Source organism: Notolabrus celidotus, chromosome 8 (genome assembly GCF_009762535.1).
Source record: "Notolabrus celidotus isolate fNotCel1 chromosome 8, fNotCel1.pri, whole genome shotgun sequence".
Classification (NCBI taxonomy): domain Eukaryota; kingdom Metazoa; phylum Chordata; class Actinopteri; order Labriformes; family Labridae; genus Notolabrus; species Notolabrus celidotus.
Window position 1 is genome coordinate 13,683,039 of NC_048279.1, and position 21,820 is coordinate 13,704,858.

Sequence of the window (21,820 nt, forward strand, 5' to 3'; positions counted from 1 at the left end):
AAGGTTACAGCAGTGTCATTGTCGCCCATGTGAGTAGCAGGGCTAAAGCTCTGACCCGGGGCTGCAGCGCACACAAAGGAGAAGAGGAGATTACAACTGCAGACTGCATGGTTTTCAGCCAAACTGGTCCGTGAAAATGATCTAGGGATGGTCATACTTGCACAATACACCTTTCACAGCATTTTAGACACCTATAAGTAAAAAGAAAAAACACTTGCTGATATTCTTATCTGTTTTTTGTTTAACTTTGGCATTTATAAAAAATATGGATCAATATCAAAACCACACACTTGTATTTTAGTGGCATTATCAAAGACGAATTCAAATATAGAGAGACAAGAACAACTGCAGCAGCACTGATGCCGAGACGCAGCCTGTGTGAACACTGTGACAGTCAGCTGCAGTACTACAGAGAGGCAGCCATCACACACTGCTTTGGCATGCTGTGTGCAAGAGCTGTTGGGGTCACAGTTGACTGTAGCAGCAGATAGAGCTGATCAATGGCATGGTAAAGAATATTCGACTTCTTTTCGCCTTACAAAGTCCCAAAAGCAACAAAAACAGCATCAAGAGGACACAGAGCCCACTCGCTGTATGAGTGTGTGCGCTACAGCTGCTCAAGCCGTTTTGCTACTGGAGCGGAAAAAGCCTGAGCTTCTGCTTTTCACTAACACAAGTACAAAGATTGCGGGATGTTTGTGTAACCAAAAGCTGCAGTATAAGACAACTGTGATGTCCACTTGGGGCCATTTGCATGTAATATTTTGTGACCAAGTGTTTGAGAATTCGGCCATGGTTGATATCGAACCATGACAGATATAGGTCATGGGAGCAAAAACAGTAGAAAGCAGGATGTCTCCTCTGTCGAACAATGACCTTGTATTCCAAATAGCAGCTCAGCAGGCAACCTTTCACAAAGAAAGCGAGACAAATCACAGCCATTACCTACAAGGCCCCCGGAATAATTTCCAAAGACACAATGAGCCTTCTGGTGCCTGATGATTCACTTTCTACTTTGTCAGCATCACAACAGACAACTTTAGCTGCGGAGGAAACAAACTATTACGCCTTACAAGCTGACACAAAGATCCAGGAAGTACCCGTTTTTGCCTCTGGTGTGAAAAGATTAAAACACTTAGAATTAAGCTGACTAAACGCTTCTGCTCCTGATGAGAGTCCATCACAGTATTACACCGCTCAAGGAAAGGGAAAAATGTAAGATTCTATCAAATAAATATCTACTGTGGCAGGGCTGACTGATATAAAGTTATATATAGCAATACTACTTAACGGCCCTACTTTATTGGTAAATGCTGGTATTCAATTTTTGATTTGGATCTATATAAAGTAGATCCAGGCCCACATCAGGGTTGGATTGCAAAATAATTCTCATTCATCTGCATCTCAATCCTTAGCCAACTTTAAACAAAACCCATGAATACTGTATGGTCCAATACATATAATAAGTCAGTATTCTTCATTAAAGCCGTATTTCTCAATAACTGTTCTGACTCACGTCTTTCCTTATCATCTTTAACACTGAGCCGCTGAGATGAGTTTCATGATATGATGCTCAAGTGCAAACACCTCCTGTTCAACGTCACAGTGCTTACTGGAATACAACACTCACAGAAGTGTGTGAGTGGGAGAAACACGAGTCACCTGAATCCTGATTGAACCGGGACAATGACAGTGTATGAGCGGTCAGAATGTTAACATGAAAAGTCTCTATTAGTTGTAGCCTGAAAACACAGCACAGAAGAAGATCCATGGAGCTCAGAGCATGCTCTTATTTAAAGGTCTTCCTCTGGGGCAGATGATATGTACATAGCTTATGATTTATTCATCATCCCTATCTTAAGAAGCACTCTGAACAAGCTTCAAACTACACGCTGTCGTAGGATATATTTTCAACATACCTTGCTTTCGGACATCTTCCACAGCAGCAGTCAACTCGTCCTTAAGAAACTGGCTTTCCTTTGCGATCTTCTCTCCTTTCTCCAGGAAGTTCTGTGTGGCAGTCTCCACTGATGCTGCCAAAACATGGGCCTTCTTAGAGCGTCCTTTCTTCTTGTTGGATGGGCCTTTGTTGCTGGAGTTTACCAAAGTGGTGACCTATGGCAAGGATACACGAGGTTCAACATCAGACACAGCTACCTCAGAGCCTTGAGTGTGTTTGGCAGACTATACTTATGCCAACATACTCTTTTCAGACATGTGACATTGCTATTTCAGTTTTCCCTCTATGCTACTCCTTTGCTCCATAGGAAGAGCATCCATCTATTTTTCATGAAGAATTTATGAATGCAAACAATGAAAATCTTGAAAGGATGAAAGGGATGATGTTCCATTTACTTAACCTGACACAATACAAGATCCTGTGAACTTCCAGCAACAAGCTATATAACCCTTTCCTTTAATTCTAGGTAAAGTAGCAGCCTTGGGGAGTCGGTTTGGCCTTGTGATTAAACCGTGCGCTCCATGTACAGAGGCTATGGTCCTCAGAGCAGGTGCCGCCTGTGTCCCTTTACTGCATGTCATCCCCACTCTCTCTTCAGCCCCTGCTCTATCCACTGTTAGGGCCCTATGAAATTCGTTTTATTTTTTCCAAATTCATTTTTTTCCACTTTAATTTTTTTTAGAATGTTCTGTTTTTTACCCTTTACACTTATTTTACCACCATATAGTGTGTGCTAGTGGTGTTAGTCAATAAAATGTCCTTTTTCAAAGAATAAACGTGTACTTTACCTGAGTGACGAGGGGCTCCAGCAGCCTCTCTACTGCCAGTGTACGGATCTCTAGACTCTTTGGATCCCATTTAAAGTTGATGTTGGCTGTGTTGATGGTTGTCATAGTGTCTGGATTTCTGAGGGTAGAAAAGGGAAGAAGGAAGGGGGAAATATGTTGACCAGGACTCCAGGACATGTTTTTCCTTACAACTCAACCCTAAAAACAGTACACTGCATGAAACACATACACGTATGTCTTAAAACATTGAATAGATGTTATGTTATATGTTAAGTACTATGATTGTGGTTGTTTTTTGTAGAGAAAAGCTTTTTACTTGGCCAAGAAAAATAATCATAAATAAAATGAGATAGAGTAAGAGAAGTTTGCTAGCTAACTGAAGCTTTCTGTATGATTTACAGACCAGTTAGTCTCTAAAAGTTGTGTGACAGCCAAAATATTACACTCCTACTTTGAGCCAGAAATGCTCCATCCCTTACAGAATGACACTGTGGCCCAATTTCGATCCCTCTTTTTAGGCACTGACTGCAAAGCCATTGATAAACTATCTAACATGGATGGGCAGGGATAATCAGCAAAGCCTGAGGGCTAAAGGGCTTCAACTAAAACTTGGTCAGCCGGAATATGACAACAATGACATACAGTGCTATTAGCCTACATTGTCAACAAAGAGGCTAAGCTTAAATTTTTGAAATAATTGAGGAATAATCGAGGGATGGCTATCTAATGTTTTACTGACCTATTATTCATTGGGTGAGTGTGCTTTCAATTTTGCTGTCAAACATCCTGACTTATGTTTGCATTTGGATGGAGAAAACTTATGAATTATAGCTCCTCTTAACTTTTAATTTAAAAATGCCAGTCAGAACGGATGGAAGCAGATTGCCTGGCCCAGTTGCAACCCATTTTATCACTGAAAAACATCTTAAGGCACTTCCTTCCTACTCACAGAGGCTTTGATCCAAAATAATTCATCAACTTCTGCAATTAATCTAAGCTACGATATCAAAAAGGTCACGTTTTTGGTGGTGCTGAAAACTGCGGATCATTTTGGTTTCATTTGCTGAGAGAGAAGCGTCCGAGGCCACCTTAATAAATAATACAGTGTATTAAGCCTTTGGTGTCGCGAGTTAATTAAAACAGCAATACAGGAGGTCTTACTGGTGATGTCCAATTCCATTTAACCACTTTATGTATAAATAAAATATAAGCATCAAAAACTGCTCCATGGCAGAACTGCCAACACTCCTAATTTAGGCGAGAGTCTACCGCTTCTTAACTTATTCTCCTACTGTACTCCCGAGTTGTTATTTCTCCCAACAATCTCCCTATCTCACGTTGATGTCAATCAAATGAGTGTCCCTCAACTTCTTTTTCAAGAAGTCCTCTACTTGAGCCTTATATTCAAACCCCCCAAGACATCCATCCCTCCTCTCCTGGTCGATGGTTTGATCCACAAGATGCTGCATGAGATCGTTTCTGACAGTAAACACAGACACACAGGTAGACAGGCAGATCTGTGACACCTGTTGCTGAAGTGTTATGAGTTTAACAAACTTCTGCACTGTTTAAAGATTGTATCCATCCCTCATCAAAGTGGGTTAGCCCTGATCTTGAAAGCTACATTTAGTTATGACTTGCAATAATGCAGCATCCTCTTTAAAGTTCATCAGGAGAGTTTAGAGCTGTGTAAATCTGATGACAGAGTGCTGACAGTGTAACTATCACAATATCACAGGTGAAGTTTATTAAAACACTAAACTCTACTTGATAACCTCAGGTGGAGATGCAGAGGAAATCTCTTCCTTCTTTAAATAAAGAGCAGAAAGCAGCAGAGGCTGAGGATGCAGAGGTTACTGTAGGTCAGATAACATTTAGCTGTAGGTAATAAATAGGATTTAAAGGACAGATAAATGACTTTAAAAGGCACATAAAGATGTAGATCAATGTTACACAGACTCCTTCATTGAAATAATACTATAATGGTATTAACATCAAAATATGATGTCAACACAAACCCCTCTACCTGGAATATGTGTGTTACTCCTCACTGCAGTGGTTCACTCTTCAATAAGTTTATGAATTTTGTCCTATTTGTAAGACATGGATTTGTTAAACTTTGTATGTTTTCATTGCCATATTTCACTGCAAACCTTAAAATGAAGAGACATTTAAAGTATTTGACTTACATATCCGTTTATTACATGTATTAATCTGCAGTTCAGGGTCATACACATGGACGGGGTTGCTGGGTATAGGCTGATTTTAAGATACTGCAGAAAATCTCCCTAATTTTCACAGTCCAATGTTGGCAGGTATGCCCTGGTTTGTTCCAACTAACTCAGACAGGTGTCGTGATTCACCTCCTGTCTATGGGTGTGGCAGCAGTGGTCTCTGAGAAAGATATTTCAAAATCTGGTCAAACGAAACTAAAATAAATGTGCAAAGCCAAGGTTAGATACCATGGGGGAAACCTGCAGGTCGTTTGTAAGAGGATACAAACGCGATATGCTTGGACTATAACAAAATACTTTAGATTCGCAATTAGGTGGGAATCTATTACTAACACTTACATACCCAATCCAACCTAGAAGGGCCCAAAATTGAATTTTAACACATTAAATCGACCCAAGCAGAAGAACAGTAAGTTAGGTGGATCTTCTGTGTAATTAACCATGCTCACGTTAAGGAGCTTAAGGTCAGTCACACCTGTTGTGCTAACTTCACCTACTTTACGTTGGTTTCACCATCATTAAGTCACATATATTGACGCTATAAGAAGTAATTACAAGGTTTAAAGTGATTCAAAAAGGTTGCTTCAAGTTTTAAGTGCAATAACTTGAGAAAAGTTAATATTGAAGCTTGATGTGCTTTACCTGCTAACGTGCACTGTGCCAAACACGACACCTTGCTAACGCTAATGCTAACCGACCAAACAAACATCATCGAGCTTCATAATCACTGCGAAATAAAGTGATCTATCGACACTATTGGCTGAACAAATAATTATATTAGATAATAAAGGTTTACGTTTAGCTGTAAGGAAAAGTTGTGAACTTACCGAGTGCTGCCCACTAGAAAACTGGAGTTTAAAAGTTCAAAATGGAGGAATGAGAATTACGGAGTCAAAAAGTTTTCCTCCCTTTTCCTCTCCGCGCTGACTCAGTTTAATGTTCCTCCCAGCTGATGGCCTCACAAAGTGTGTCTGCTCAACTTACACACTGAAAAGTTCACAAGAGAAAGACCAAAAGATCCTCAGTGGTCAGGTACCTGAAAAGTTTCGATCAACGGCGTTTCGATGTCGCAGTCTTTCGCCCAACAATGGATGAGGGGGGGCCGGGGCGGTGACCGAGTTCCTGAACTTCCTGGCAGTGGGGCAGGGCGACCACAGGACACAGCAGGCCCGCAAACGAGGAGGTGTTTGGGGCGTGGCACTAACTGTGTGTGCCCATATATGGATTAATTACTGCCTTTATAGAACTATGGGAGCCAAGCTGTAGGATACGGAAGAGGATTAGGGCCACTGGAACAGAACAAGAAAAAAATAAGGTCAACATTTTTTTATTATTATTATTATGAGAAAAAAGTCAGAATTCTAAGATTAAAGTCAGAATCCTGAGATCAAAGTCAGAATTCTGAAGAAAAAGTCAGAATTCTGAGATTAAAGTCAGAATTCTGTGAAAAAAGACTCCCAGAATTCCGACTTTTTTTCTCATTATAATAATAATTGTAAAAAAGATAATAATAATAATAATAATAATAATAATAATAATAATAATAATAATAAAAAAAAAATTGAACTTAATTTATTTTTTCCAGCGGCCCTTATCCTCTTCAGCAGTAAGACTCTAGTTTTGCTTTCTTTTTCTTTTTTTTTTTTTTTTTTTTTTTTGATACTGTTGTTTATGGAAGCAGTTTCCCAGGTAACAAAGCGACAGTGGTACAGAGGACTTCCATTCTTTCCATTTTTCCCCTCTTTTTTCCCTCCCACAAACCCACCCCACTTGTACTTAAAAAAATATTGTGTAAACAATACAGAATACACACGACAGTTACACAAATAAGGAAAATAAGAGAATCAGACCCAAATGTAACAAAAATAGAATTAAAAAATATATATAAAAACCTAGAAGAAAGAAAATAAATAAAGAAAATGAAAAAAAAGGGGGGGGGTCAGTCAACACAATCAGGCAGGGAAGTCTAAGATTCAATATGATTTAAGAGAGGGCTCCAAGTCTTTTCGAATGTACTTGAGGAACCATTGAGGGAAAACCTGAGCTTTTCAAGTCTAATAGACAGTAACAACTCCTTCACCCATCTGTTATTAGATGGAGGTTGAGGGTGTTTCCATTTGAGGAGTATAAGTCAAGAGGGTGGTAAAGGCAAGGACAGTCTGCATTACTTTAGAGGTAACAGGCTGCGGGGGGGGGCACCAAACAAGGCCAAAAGAGGATCAGGAGTGATTGTTATAGAATATGCTGTGCTAAGCGTTTGAAATATTTCGGACCAGAATGTTGCAAGCCTGGGACAGAACCAGAACATATGAGAATGGTCGGCTGGGGATTGTTTGCACTTATTACATGAGTCATTTAGATTGGAGTAAATATGAGATAGTCTCAAATTAGTGTAATAAGCTTTGTGCACAACTTTACACTGTAGGAGGCCGTGCCTTGCACAGATTGAGGAGGAGTGAACCAAACGTAAAACTTGTTGCCAATAAACATCAGCTAGTTTTACTTTCTTAGCATGAAGGCTGAAGAAGGAACTTGTTAACAGAGAAAAAGTGGAAATGTTTCTAGGAACTATTGCAAAAGTTTTTGTCCATGTACTATTGGTTTCTATTATACAGTTAAAACTGAATAGCTTGTTTAATCCTCATAGCAGCACTTCACTTTGTCTCGATTCATTGGGTTACTACAGGGGGGACTGCCTTGTTATTAGATCCAGAGCTCACTAGATAATCCTAACAAGCACCATATTGCCACTTTGTAATCCATGGGGTTTTTATTTTTTTCAGGGGAAATCTAATTGTTCCTTCATAGCTTCTTTTTATTTCTCTATTATTGTATTTTTCTATTGCTGTAGCCCAGCTCAACAACATTCAAATACAAAATTAGTTAAAGATTTACCCCTTTAATCGAGCCCTAAACCCACTTAATTGGCATCTTCCACAACAGTTTTTTTTGTACAGATAGGCATCACAGGGATTTCTACTCTAGGCCCTGCAAATGTGATGTATATTAAATATATGATTTGTTTTTTTGTTGCAGGGAGGTTGAGGGGGAAGGGGGCAGATATATCTTCTCGGAGTTGAATTGTTTATAGTTGGGCCATTTAAAGTCTGAGTCCAGTTTTACTACTCTTCATTTGGTGTTTTACTGTCTTGCTTCAATACCAAAGGAACCATTCTGTTCTTTATGTCTCTTTCCTTAGTGTATTAAAAAAGATTACTGCAGTGTGGTTTCAAACCTTCTCAAAATCATAGTTGAAGTGCATTTATGACAAAGTTATATACTTGTTCATTTGTTTGTTGGAGGTCATTGGGTTCAAATGTTGGATTAAAAAATTCAACACAGGGTAACAGAGAAAGAGCAAGCTCCAGTGTCAGCTGGAGCTGCATCAGGTGCACACACAATAAGCAGGTTGTATATTCAGTTTCTCATATTTTATTTATGTATAATAAACATCCCCAACAGCAGCACTGACATTTCAGATGAGACTTCTATTCAGATAGGAAGAGATAGCTGGCAGATGTCACAAATTCTGCAATTTCAAGGTTAAGAAAAACCATACAAGATCAGATCAGTATGCAGTCGCAACACTTTTTATGGTTTGTTGCTGCTGTGACTGATAACACTAAAACATTTGATAAACACATTCAAGAGCCAAGTATTTTAGTTTGGGCCTAATCAAGTGTGAAAGCCATAAATAGATTATCTAAAGAGGCCAGGTGCCACCCCTCCTGTCTCACTTTTCAGCCTTACAACACACACACTCTGTCTTTAAACAGAGGTGTCATACTAACGGAATTTTCCCCACGGTGGTAAAAAATAAGTGGGTCTGACAGTCGGTAATTAGGTGATTACATTTTTTACAGCCTGCATCCTTTTTGCACCTTTCATTTGGTGTGTGTGTTGAAAACTGCACCGGCTAAAGATAAGTCTGTTTATAAAAAGAAACAACGTAATCAAATATGACAAAGCACTACAAGCAGATTTCATAATTTCAATTATATAAAGAGTCTAAAATCCCCAAAAAAGAGAAAGAGCGAAAAGGGAGACAGTCTCGAGCAATTCAAGGAGGTGGCCACGGAGAAAATTACAAACAACAATGGTGTTTTGTTCTGCAGGCAAGTACAACTAACACACTTCTATTTGTTGGCTGAAGTAGGTGTTAATTAAGAGGCTCCACCAATGCAGCATGAATTATAGTCCTGAAAGGAATGAGCTTACAAATGTACTTAGGAAGCTCTTAATGAAGGCTTCAGAATATTATTATCTTCAAGAAAGACACTCCTGAATATTTTTTGTGCAATAATAAATTGCAAACTAATTGTTTCCCCAAAGAGAGTTTTGACCATGGCAAAACTGAAGGGTCGTGCATTAAATAAGCATATTATAATCCAGCAAACAGAGATATAACAGTGAACTCTCTTATGTACAATTTTAATTTCAGTCAAAAAGAGGATGACCAATCACTTCCACAGCGTTGAAGATTTGTTTATCCAATTAAGACTGAAAAGGGATTGGATGTGGTGCAGTTGTGTGCTTGAATGATAAATGTTTGTCAGAGGAACAGCTTGCTGGGAGGACAAGTTTTGGGTGTCCTTGACCTCCACTCTTTTTGTACCTGTTGGGCCCGACAAATGATAAGAGCACAGCATGCTATAAATAATTCCTTCTCATTATGGGGAAGTGCACATGTTTGTCACACTCTGAATGTATAATTGAGCACATGCAAATCTGTGTGTGTGGAAGTATGGTGGATGAAAAAAATAGATTTAAAAAAGAGGATCTTGAAAATGTTGGAGTTGTTTGGGTAATTCTTTTTGTTAAAGTTGCTGATTTTTCGAAATACAATTATTATTATGTAGTCAAATTTGCTTATTTTGTGCAACTTGAATGAATATTTGCAACTATGTTATGAATGCCTGAATGTCATGCATGTAAAGGTAAGGCAATTCATAATTTTGTAGACTATGTATAATGACATTTGAAGCATTCTATTTCTATTCCAGTTGAAAGTCACTGCTAAATGCCGATCAGAAAAAACTTGTGATTGCAGCTGTCAATGAGTTTTTTTCACAATTCTTTCTTCCTCTATTGTTCTGCATTCATGGCGGCTACTGTATTTAAAGCTCCCTGTCAAAGCTGTTACTCATACTTTGATGTTGACTGGATTGGAAGGTCCCTCACAGCAGGAGGATTTTTTTCCTCTTGACATAAGGAACACAGCGACTTTCAGTCTGCCCACATTCACCTGACTCATCCTGACAGCTGTCCATAGAGCTGCATGATGTCATCTTCAGGCTCTCCCGTCCCGATAAAAAGACCTTGTACCTCCGTGATGAGAAATGAGTGTGTTGCTGCCATGTAGGCGTCACTCCTCCACAGCAGTACTCGAGGGGAGGAAAAGGAGAGTCAACAGGCTAGTAACAGTAATGATTAGCCTCCACACAGCAGTCATTCAGTGTGACTTTCCTGCAGAGGTGAAAAGAAACATACATTATCAGAGTGAATTAAACAAAAGTCCCTTGGGAGGACATCTCACACATGTTCACGGCAAGGTGTTGGGACAGTGATGATATGACTTCACATGGCAGCTTTGCTCTCTTCTGATTGGACTGTGGAGAAGGTCGCGGCTCATGAGTCAACTGCTGCTAATCCATCATTGACAGTTTGTTTAGCTCCACCTGCTGGTTTAGACTTTGGTATCAGACTTTAGCTCCTCTAATTGCTCAAATAGAGAGTGTGCCCCTCTCCTTGGCTTAAAAAAAGAGCAGGAAGCAACTCAGTGACATGCTTTTGCGCCTGCTGCCGGACACCACAGAAACCTGTGATAGTGAATCATTTCCCCCAGTTGAGCTATATTTAGTGAGTGTAGCTTATGAAACTTCAATCTGTAGGTGCCTAACTCAAGTTCTGTATTTTTAGGGCTTTAAAATGAAACCAGTATCTGTGCTGTTTGTGCAAAGCAAGATTTCTATTTGACGAAGTGAAGCTGACAATATTAATACAACTGTGTGAGATTTGCTTTGTCTTCTCCCTCTGTAGAGCTCTTTGTGATCACATTATCTATCTTGTTGTTGTTGTTGGATATCTTTCACAGATGGAGAGACAAAAGCATGTTCATCATCATTTCCACACATACAATGATTCCTGAATACGACGAAGCAATTACCAGCAGACCACCCGGCTGAAAACACCCTGTCATTCACAGTGCACACACTATTCCAGAAACCTTGTTTTATTCCGTGATTCTTCTGGGAGCTTCTGGCCTCATTTCTTGATTTCCAAGTGGGATTCAGGCTAATATAGAGGTGAAGAATGTGAAGGAAAACACAAAATTAAACATAATGTGTTTCAAAGCTGTAATAAGTCACAGGTCCAAAGCCTGTTCAAATTGCATCCCATCTGGAAAAGATGCTGCTGAAGGTGTGCTTCAAAATAAGAAGCTGAAGACAGGTTATATAACACCAGGCAGTACATTACTCTATGGCTTTCATTTTTTAATAAGCAGCTCTGAGGACATGTGTAAGCTACAGGCATCTTTAAATGTTTTAATATCTGGGGCTGGCTACATTTTCAAACACACACAGAGTACATGTGTCTATATGAATGTACATGTCCAGCCTTTTTTTCACATTTTGTCACATGTTCAGACTTTTGTAGAGTGTCTTAAAGTCAGGACACATTTTCAAGTGAAACTGTTCTGCAAATAGAATAAGATCGAACACATAGCAGCATTTGGAGAGATAGGAAGACTTCTTTGAGGATTCAAAACTAATTATGCCTATAACACTACCGTTGTAGCCTAAGGTTCCTAATTAGAACATTATAAAGCAGCTGCTGGAAAAAAAAATCTTATTTTTGGAGTCAGTTCTTTTTGAAAAGTTTTCACAATATTGTTGGTTGAGACTTCCAATGTGCTGAAGCAGACAATGACAATTACATAAGAAATAAAATTAGAAAAACCTGATTTTGCAACAATTGTGAGTTCATGACTCAATGCATCTGAGTTCGTGACTCATGAAATCTGAGTTCATGACTCATGAAATATAAGTTCTTGGATCTTGAATTCAAGCCTTAATTATATTGAGCTGTTTTTTGCCACTGACTCTATGTAAAACAAAAACTAGAATTAAATGAATAATATTTGTATTCTTGTTTGATATTTGTAATATCTGTGACATTTTTAAGGTACCGTGAGAAGTTTTCAACTGATTTTGTTAATAGTCTCACTCTTCTGATGCGATTTAATGGCCTACATAATAAAATTAGATTATCTTATACGGTTTGTACCAATACTTTTTAAAGGGGACCCAAAATCTGAGACCACAGATTGGGGGAAAACGTTACAAAATAGTTTTTTCTTCATGCAGGCAGATGATAATTGGCAGCAGTTATCTTGATAGGGCAGGGGTGACTTGGTGACTCAGTGGAGCTGGCAGAGCAGCCGTTGAGACAGAGACTCAGGAGTTGGGTGGTTGTGGTGTTTGTGGCACAGGTAGAACATAAAATGAGGCAGCTGTGAGACTTACACTTCCAAAGATCTGAAGCTTGGCAGTGCATGGTTAGGCGCTGGGGATCGAAGGAGGGAGACGCTGGAGACAGATCAGCAAAAGGTTAGGCACAGGAAAATCTATAACAACTAATGCAAAACAAGGAAAAAACACTGAGAAGGAGCCAACTGTACCACTTGGAGAGTAGAAACAATCTGGCAGCATGTAAAGAGGAGACCAGAGCCTCAGGAGGCTGCTAATCAGGAGCTGATATGGAACAGGTGAGTAAATGGAGAGTCCAGTCTCCAGAGACCATGCCCAGCCTCTGAAAGGGAGCACAGGGGTTAAATAAACAACTTCCCTGCCGGCAAACACTAAGATTTTAACACAAAACAATATACTGAAAATCCAGATCATGACATTATTAGCGATAAGATGGTTAATTTCTTCACACTGAGTTCTAGTGCCAGTGTTGGGGTTGAATTTTCCACAGATAAACCTCAGTAGATATTTGGCACTCAACCAGAAGTGACTATGTTTAGAGCTCTGCTGGTAAAGTTTGGCAGAGAGAAGTAAGTAAGTGAACAGGGTGAGTATTTTTGTTTTTTAGAAAATGTTCTTTTCCGACAATGTTTTGTTCTCAAGGTTGATAATGGAGCAAGATTAGCAAAAAGAAGTATTTGTTCGGTTGAACTATTGTTTTACATGGAATAACTCTACAACCAGGACACAGGAGCACATGTCATGACACCTGGGATGTGACGAGTAATGTTAAACCAGTACATCTGATTACCTTTTGTAAGCTAACTGTAATAAATCAGAGTTTACAATGTTTTATCGTTATTACTTTACAGTTAGTAATTAAATCAGTACATTACATCACTCTGCATCCTTCAACAAGTTGTTTTGGTAAGAGCAACATTTTTGCAACAATGGGTGATGATGCTCATCCGACATGTTGTCTTCATCCTGGGTAAACATCATCGATTTCATCCAAAGGGGTCTCCAGAATTCACACAGCATAAAAACTCCACACAGAAAGAAAACTCTTGGTCAGTTTTTAAGCAGATTGTGTTTGCATCTCATCAGGGCTTCATCAGAAGGAATGTAGTTGGCTAATTTCCAGAGAACTTATGTAACACTGTTAGGCAGATTTTTACTGCAATGAATAGTTAGACTGACCAAGGCAGTCTTGTGGCAAATTTGAAATAGAGCCCAGCACGTGATAGACATGGCTTCCAAGTAGGGGAAATGACCTTTCAATATTAATGCAGCAGAGAACAGTGACATCATCAGGACCTGTTTTGGTCCATGTGATCCAGGGAAATGAATAGATGTGACTGTACCAGCTCACCCACAGCTCCTCATACACGTATTTACTTTAATAAAAATTTATCAAACCGAGTACCACGCTGTGAGCTTGAGTCACTCACTCTCTACTGAATGCAGCACAAGTGTAGTAATTCAATGAGCACATCCTCCCACTCTGCACACAGCTGATGATGGCTTGTTCAAATGATCTTTTCTTATTTTCTCTTTGCCCTACGTTGTTGTTCAAGCAGAAATGATACGCCCCCCCACCCCACCCCACCCCGAAAAAGTGTTTGTTTACTGGCTTGCATCAAAACTGCTCCAAATACAACAAATTTAATCACTTCTTCAGGCATCACAAAAGCAAAAAAGCAAAAAAAGAAGAAGGAAAGTGGTGTTGCTCTTTCTGTGAAGTCGGCCATGCTTTGTTTTTGATTTGGTGCAAAGCATGGGTCATTGAAGGCACGAAGTCTTCACACATCAGAGAAAAATGTAGCGAGAGAAAACGATGCTCCTTCAAGTCTGACATTGATTCTTTCCGATGTAAGGACTCCTGGTGGGGAGGATGTCACCAGTGTTCCCGTTTATTTGTGGTTTCCATGTTGAGCTCTTGTCAGTCACTCATACCTAAAGTGCGGCTGTGATTTGAATGGGTAATGAGACCTAGAAGTGCGGGGGAATGGTTTTTTTTGCATCACCTGATTGCAGGGAAAGGTATCTTCAACCCTTCAGGGCTTTAAAATTCAAGTGACATTTCTTGCAAAAATAGCTGTGTTTTGAATAATGGATACGACATTGAAGAAAAGCTGATCCACTGATATGCAAAAATCTTGTACGAAATAAAAAATACACAAACTACAAGTGCTTCTGAAGTGATGATCCAATTCCCATTACCCTCATGGTAAACAGCATTTTTTTCCCCTCTCAGAGTTCTCGCAAACCTAGAGGGAATTCAAGAAACTGTTGATCAAAGTGTGATGGATAATTACCCATTAATTATCCAGACTCCCTCTGTACCTGCGAGTGAAAACATCAGTGTGAAAGCCGGTAATGCTTACTTGGATGTGTGTGTTTGCTGTGATGCTGCTCGCTGATGGCTCTTAGGAGTGAGATACAACGTTGAAATACTGCAGGACCAGACAGCAATAAACGCCCAGTCGTTGCCAGGGTCCACCACAGTAAACAATCGGCGGGATCTGTCAGCTGGATGTCCAATCAATCATGGGGATGTGTCCACTTTAATGCACTGTCAAGAGAGGTTTATGGATTTCTATTTTGACACGCCGATGTTGCCAATAACAGGGAATCCCATGCGTCTATTATCAAAATTTCACAATATTTCATAAATGGGGATGTGTTTTGTTGAAGCATAAAATCAATGGGTGATATCTTAGACTCTGCATTTTTAATTAACTGACTAGCTTGCTTTACTCAAGCATATATATGCAAAGTGGTATGATATGGTTTGTTACTAAAGTAAAGTTTGTTTCTTTTCCCCCTTTAACCAACTACAATTATCTTTTAAAATTATACGTTTTCTTGATTAAGCTTTCAGTTTATGCAGCAGAAAGCAAAAACTGCCCATAAAAAGCCCTCAGCGCCTTCAGTGATGTCTTAAATCTTTAAGACGTCATAAATCTTCTTAAAGATTTAAGATCATTTCAATCCTGTAGGTCTTGTTTTGAACATTCATTGCAAACACTCCAACTATGTAGTTTACTATTATTAGAGTAGATTTCTCTTATTGAAGAGAACATTTTCCAGCTAAATGAAAGAAGCTGATAAATCCTTCTTTACTGACTACATTGTTTTATTCCTGTGCATACAATAAATAGCTATGGAATCATTAGCTACTCTAATATACACTTAAATTGTCTATATCAACATTTTTTATAAAAACAATGAAATCAGAACAAGAACAATGTAACAATCTGAAAGGAGCCATTGATAAAGAACCCTCTTCAACTCTTTTTTGCTTTGAGGAGCTTTATAAGCTGTTTTAGCTCATTGTAAGCTGTCTGCAGGGGCGTGTCCAGACTTTCTTGACTGGGGTGGCCAAACTGGGGCACTGACTCATGCAGGGCATCAGGTTTGTGTGTGAACAAATGAATGAACATCGTTTACTTAAACAAAATGACAACGTATAAGTCTTCTTAGCTTAATTAATTAAGGACTCAATAAGATGTTTGTCAAGGGTCACAAACTAAAGTGCCAAACTCATGCAAATGAACCACAACCTAAACACTATAACTGTCAAAACCGCCAATAAACTAATTTTGGATGGACTTATTCCTTTCTTTTTTCCACACCTGTGCCACAAACATCTGAACTAGCCATCTGAAGTATTTTTACACAATTTACTGCACCAAAAGTGTCTGTGACAAGGAAAACAGCCAATCATAGTATGAGATTCTAGTGTGGCATCAAGGGGGGCCAACAAGATATCAAGATGGACCCATGCCACTCACGGCCACCCCTCTGGACATGCCCCTGTCTGTCTGAGCTACAACCTCAGCCTGGGTTATACGTTTGCCATAGTGGCATATGCTGTTGTGAGCACTACATCCTTGGGCAGGGTTAGCTTTGCATTGCTCTGCATTATTCCACCCAAATGCTATTTAGCAGATTTCTATGCTCGTCATATCACAAGGTCCTGGGCCCACTATATTCTTTGCTTGTTGTCCACAGAAAACTATGGCATCTGAATTCAAGGGTATTATGTTGCAGTAGAAGCTGATAAATGTTGAGCAGCTGTTCACCAAACTGTAGTTATTGCAAAGATAAAAGAGGGGAGACGTCAGAGAAGATGGAATGTACAGCCAATGAATCTGTGTAGGCAGCGATACAGGAAATGTTGTAAATACAGGAAATTACAAAACTACGCTATGGACCAATCACAAGGCTGCACTGATTTGACCCATAGCTACATTTTTGAATGGGTGAAGGCCAGCCTAAGTGTACAGGCTACTGCGTAGGTATAGGGCTACGCAAACCCACAGTATATGCTAAAGTGTAGATTTGACATAGAAGTGTAAAACAGGTTTTTTATGTTAGAGTTGTGGTTCACTCTGCTCTCTGGCTTCTTTAGGGTTAAAGATGGCTGCCGTTTATATGAATAACCTCCTAAACACATGGTACACTAACTGCTGGGGTTTGAAAAGACATTCAAACAAAGTTAGAAGGAAGCTATATGGCAGCGTTCAGGAGCTAGAGAGAAACAAATATTTCCCTGAAGAGTTTGTAGCTACAGCTCAAAGAGAGTTCAAATTGGATGGATGTGTAAATAAGCAACTGATGACTGACGGAGCTCTCTTTATCAGCTTGAAAGGTGCTTTTTCAAAACTTGTATAATTGGATATGCACTCCAGATCGAGAGGAATCATCCATCAGACCATGAGCCATACTTGTTAAATAATGTCAAATTGTGTAAACGATGGTCAGATATGCAACTCTAATTTTATCCTTAGTATTTAAGCTTGAACACAATACATTTAGGTTCAGCGAGACGGTCAGATACTGTCATAATCTGCCCAGTAAAAGAGGTTGTTGCAAAGCGACATTTCATTGAGGGGTCTGGAAAAGTGGTTTAATTACACTTGGATGTGTATAAATGGCCTAGACTGAAATACATGGATCTATGTCCAGAAAAGCTGATCATACCCTGTCAGTTTACATTAAGTGTGACAGAGCTGACATCCACTCTGTAGTATCACATCCACAGCAGGACGGAGTGCATGGCAGCAAAAACTAATCCAAGGGTTAGTCGACTCAGGCTCTGACATGTCTTTGAAGACTGACAAAGACGATACAAAATGATAACAACAGACATTGTCACAAAGCAGTTTCATCTGTAAAAGAGCTACTGTTGCTCCATTTTACATACCAAGGTTATCTCATGACAGGAGACAAGAGTGAAAAATACAACCATCCTGTGACGGATATGATGCAGCTTATCCAAAAAAGTGTCTTGATGTTCTCTTAAGTGTAATGAAACCATTAATCATGAAGCATGGGGAGATGAGGAGAGAAAGTGGAATGAGACGAATGACCCAGCTGTGTGTTTTTTACAGGATCATAGAGAGAAAATGGGTTTTGGAGGTGCAGAATAAAAGGAAAAAAACAGAGTGAGAAATGGACCTGGTTAAAAAGCGGCAGTGATCAAAGCGCAGGAATAAGAAATCTGTAGCCAGGCTGGGTGTTGCAGTATCAGATCTCTCATTGCATGTCTGTCAAAGAGCTTCGGTCTGCCTTTTTTCACATGTAAGACCACAGAGTGCACCTTCAACTCATTTCTTGCTGATTGCTCAGCTTCATTTCACTGATTATGGTAAATTTTTCATATACTATTGGAGGGGGTATGCCCACTAGGAGGGCGTCCTTATGAAAAATTTATCACGACAGATGTCAAGGTCTGCCTCCCCTGCCATGTAACGCACATCTAAGCCAACAGAGAATTGATTAGTAAGCTATCTATCTCTTACATAAAGTTGCATTTGAAGAATATAATACAGAGTCTCACGAAAACCACTGCTGGCACAATTAAAAGTCATAAGGATCAAAACTATCCAGCTCTTTGGTTGCAAAACTGCTAAATGGGCTGTAATAATGCATAAATATAATTGCCTTTATAAATAAAGAAATACATAATTTTATGTTTGAATTAAATTGTAAACATTTTAATAGTGAGTGGTCTTAAATACTAAACCCCTCAGCTCTTGAGTTTTTACACTGCAAAAACTCAAATTCTAATAAAATTTAACGAGTCACTCTGACCTAACAAGTTCAGATATAAATCTAATTTCAAGATACTAAAAACCAAAAGTAGGCAGTTTAATGATTGTAGTGGGTAAAAATGGCTGCCAATGCAGCAAGCACAATACTTGTCCAATTTGTCAGTAATAAGATATTTTACAGTGTAGACTCTTTAAGCTCATTGTTTTGCATTACAGATCAGAAGTTATTGTGTATATATTTAGAGAAAAAAGACGGAGCACTTATTGAGCCATAAAAAATACAGATATTTTTCTCAGGAGTTAATTAAGCACAAAATGGTATGGAATAAATCTTATATCTGACTCTTTATAGCACTATTTATTCAAACAAAAATATTAAAATGACCGATAAATTACTTTAAAATGCCATAATATGGCAGTGTCATAGTGTGATAGGATTTCTGCCCTCTATTGACCTAAGTTGTGTATAAATGCAGGCGGTGATGAATCATCATTCTTGTCACTTTCATCTTCGGATGGCATATTTTGATATTCCATATGAGGAACATGCACAAAATACTGGTGTTACTCCAATCCTTATTCTTCAAAGAAATAATCACTTTAAATGAGGACACCTGTATGTGAGTGTGTTATTTGTGTGTGTGTGTGTGTGTGTGTGTGTGTGTGTGTGTGTGTGTGTGTGTGTGTGTGTGTGTGTGTGTGTGTGTGTGTGTGTGTGTGTGTGTGTGTGTGAGAGAGTGTGGGTGAGCTTGTGTGGGTGTCTTTTGAGCTGGTGGTTTGGTTCAACACATTTTTCACAATAAGCGTCCTTCACTCTACTACAGATACCATTCTATATCAAAAATGAGCTTATTCCTAATCTCATGATGGAAAAGAAAGCGTAAGGACACTTAATTCTCTTGACAGATTGCAGTGCTATCTAATTATTGCAAAATTTTTGTCCTTCAAACAACATTTGAACTTTTGATCAAAACATAAAACATGGGAGTAGTTCCAAAAGCTGTGAGTATGTCAGTTTTATGGTTTTCACTGTCAGGTGTTTGAGTGTGTCAAAATCACCTCAGACTGTTCCAAAATCCTGGTATCCCTTAGAGCAGCACTTAATATATACCACAGAGAAAACATTAGGTTAGATTTTCTGTTAAGCTATTCCTTTATAATACATTTCTTTAGTCACAAAAAAATCAAAGAACACCTGTGAACCATCACGCCAATTCTAGGTCACAGTAAGAGAACATTTCCTTTACCAACCATCTGGATGGTGCTTTTAATCTATGACAGTTGTTCTGCATAACAACACATGTGTTTTGGTATTGAACAGCTTGGGAGAAAAAGGTTTGAATGGCCGGTGAGTTAAAGTAATTAAGTACAACCCAAAGGCACAACAAACCTCTGTTCCCTACTTTGAGAAATCCTTTTTAAATTTAGCTTTCAAATTTCTCACGCCTCAAAGCTAATGACTCTTAACTTTAACATTAAACAGAACTGTGTCTTTGTAACCTATTACCTTTGATATAAGCAAAATTAAATCTATCTTCTGGGTAATTAAAAAATAGACGCTTTTCTCTCTGGAACACTTCTATGCAGGGTTTTTATATTTTTACAATATCTGGGTCTGTTTTTCTTTAAGATGCTGTCCTTCTTGTCACAGATCAAAGACACAAAGGTTAGCTTGATACAAGAGTGGCGACAAGTCCAGGGGTCTTATGTACAATCCCCGCTGGGAGGTGGCATTTAGGTGCAGCTAGCAAATGACATATAAGGATTAACATCATCCTGTGTGTCAGATCTTGTCTATATACACTGCTATGAGTGGTGATTTCTTTCAATCAATGCCACTAGGTACATCTTTGCATTCAGATCTCCTTTAAGCCTGGTTAATAATTCTATGTATTTCCACTCTAATGTGGTCAGCCTCAGCTTTCCACAGTTACTAAGTGTCTCAGTTGCTCATAGTTAGCATAAGGTCAGGTTCCTGCTGGTTGGAATTGATTTTGCCTTTTCCTCTTTCCACTTCTGTGTGCTTCTGTTCATTCAAATTTATGCATGTGTTTGAGTGTGAAAGTGAGTAAAGCAGGAGACTAAATGTGCCTTCTCTGTCTACAAACTCATCATCTATTAATTATGTTGCAATGCTATTAACTTGGCTAGTGTCATTGGAAACAATGCATCATTAAAAATACATGTTGTAATGATTAAGTAAACTGAAGTAATACACTTGCAGGCTTGCATTAAGCCCTGGAACATTAAATTTAATGTGTAATAAGTAACTTCTCCTATAAATAGACTTTCTATCTGGACTTTTGAACTCTGGACTGATCTACACTCTGTTATCTGAGTATTAAATTAACATTTTTGCAGGATTTAATCCTATGAATTTTACACTTTGAAATTTTTATTCATGCAAAACTGGACCATATTCAGTGTAATTATAAGGCAGATAAGCACAAGCGGCCGCAGAAATCCTGGTCTGCTCTCTGATACTCGTGCAGTATGTTCTTGCTCTGACCTTCCTACCTTCACCGCACTGTAATGCAAAGTTGTCACAGGCAGAGTGGTCAGGAATGTTGAGTAGCAGTGGACCTGAGTTCAATTACAGATACAATAGCCAGAGGTATGAGTGGGAGAAAGCAGTACCAATGTCAGTGCTTGTTTGTAATGAGTGTTAGGACAACAAGTTTCTGCTTAAGGAGTGAAATAATGTGGTAGTTCGAAGAGAGTCGACGAGGCTGCATGAGATGATAGGTACATTTTTGACTGTAAAAAAAACCCATGACAGGGTGTATTTTTTAATAATGAAATCCATCATGTTATGCAAGTGTTACATAAATGTAAAAAACTATTACTGGAATTTCAGTCAGTACTTGGCAGGTTGGGAAATCTGTCTGGAGCCTGGTGTAAAAGTGCTATATTCATCCCACTGTAAAAATGTGGCCTGAGAAAATGCTGCAGATCTGGTGGTTTGTGTGTGTTAAGAAAGGAAGATCTCTGGACATCCTTCCTTGCAGCTCTTTTTCACCACATGCTCACAGCACTTTTAAATGGATGGTATCTGAATTTCTTTTTCTGCCTGAAAATAATGTGAAATTCTTCACTGAACACTGACTTCAACATCAGCATTTACAAGGTACCACCACTGAGCAGCAATGCATCAGCACCAGATCAAATATTGCCTAAAAGGAGTCTCAATTATGTAAACTGACACATGACTGCTCACAGTGCAGTCCTGATGTGTACTTTGTTTTTCATGTTAACTGCTCTCTGCCTCCCAATACTGTCGAACCTGCAGTGTTTAATGCATCCGAGC

At 39.0% G+C, this 21,820-nt stretch overlaps 1 protein-coding gene and 1 long non-coding RNA gene across 3 annotated transcripts in view; both read right to left on the reverse strand.

Moving 5' to 3' along the window:
• The window catches only part of ctnna1 (catenin (cadherin-associated protein), alpha 1), an 82,392-nt gene extending 76,126 nt beyond the window's left edge, over positions 1-6,266 (reverse strand). Inside the window, exons 1-3 of one of the 2 annotated variants that reach the window (XM_034690956.1) lie at positions 5,810-6,266; positions 2,749-2,866; positions 1,920-2,115 (exon numbers count right to left, since the gene is read on the reverse strand). In XM_034690956.1, the coding sequence (XP_034546847.1) occupies positions 1,920-2,115; positions 2,749-2,853 (301 nt within the window). In that variant the 5' untranslated portion in view covers positions 2,854-2,866; positions 5,810-6,266. The remainder of the gene's footprint in view (positions 1-1,919; positions 2,116-2,748; positions 2,867-5,809) is intronic. The other variant, XM_034690957.1, reaches the window with a different exon arrangement.
• Positions 6,267-8,398: 2,132 nt separating this feature from the next.
• LOC117818089 lies at positions 8,399-12,771 on the reverse strand. The gene is made up of 4 exons (XR_004632298.1): positions 12,664-12,771; positions 12,509-12,571; positions 11,209-11,276; positions 8,399-10,448 (listed from the first exon to the last, which is right to left on the reverse strand). It is a non-coding gene; the product is annotated as an uncharacterized LOC117818089 (long non-coding RNA).
• Between the last annotated feature and the right edge of the window lie 9,049 nt (positions 12,772-21,820).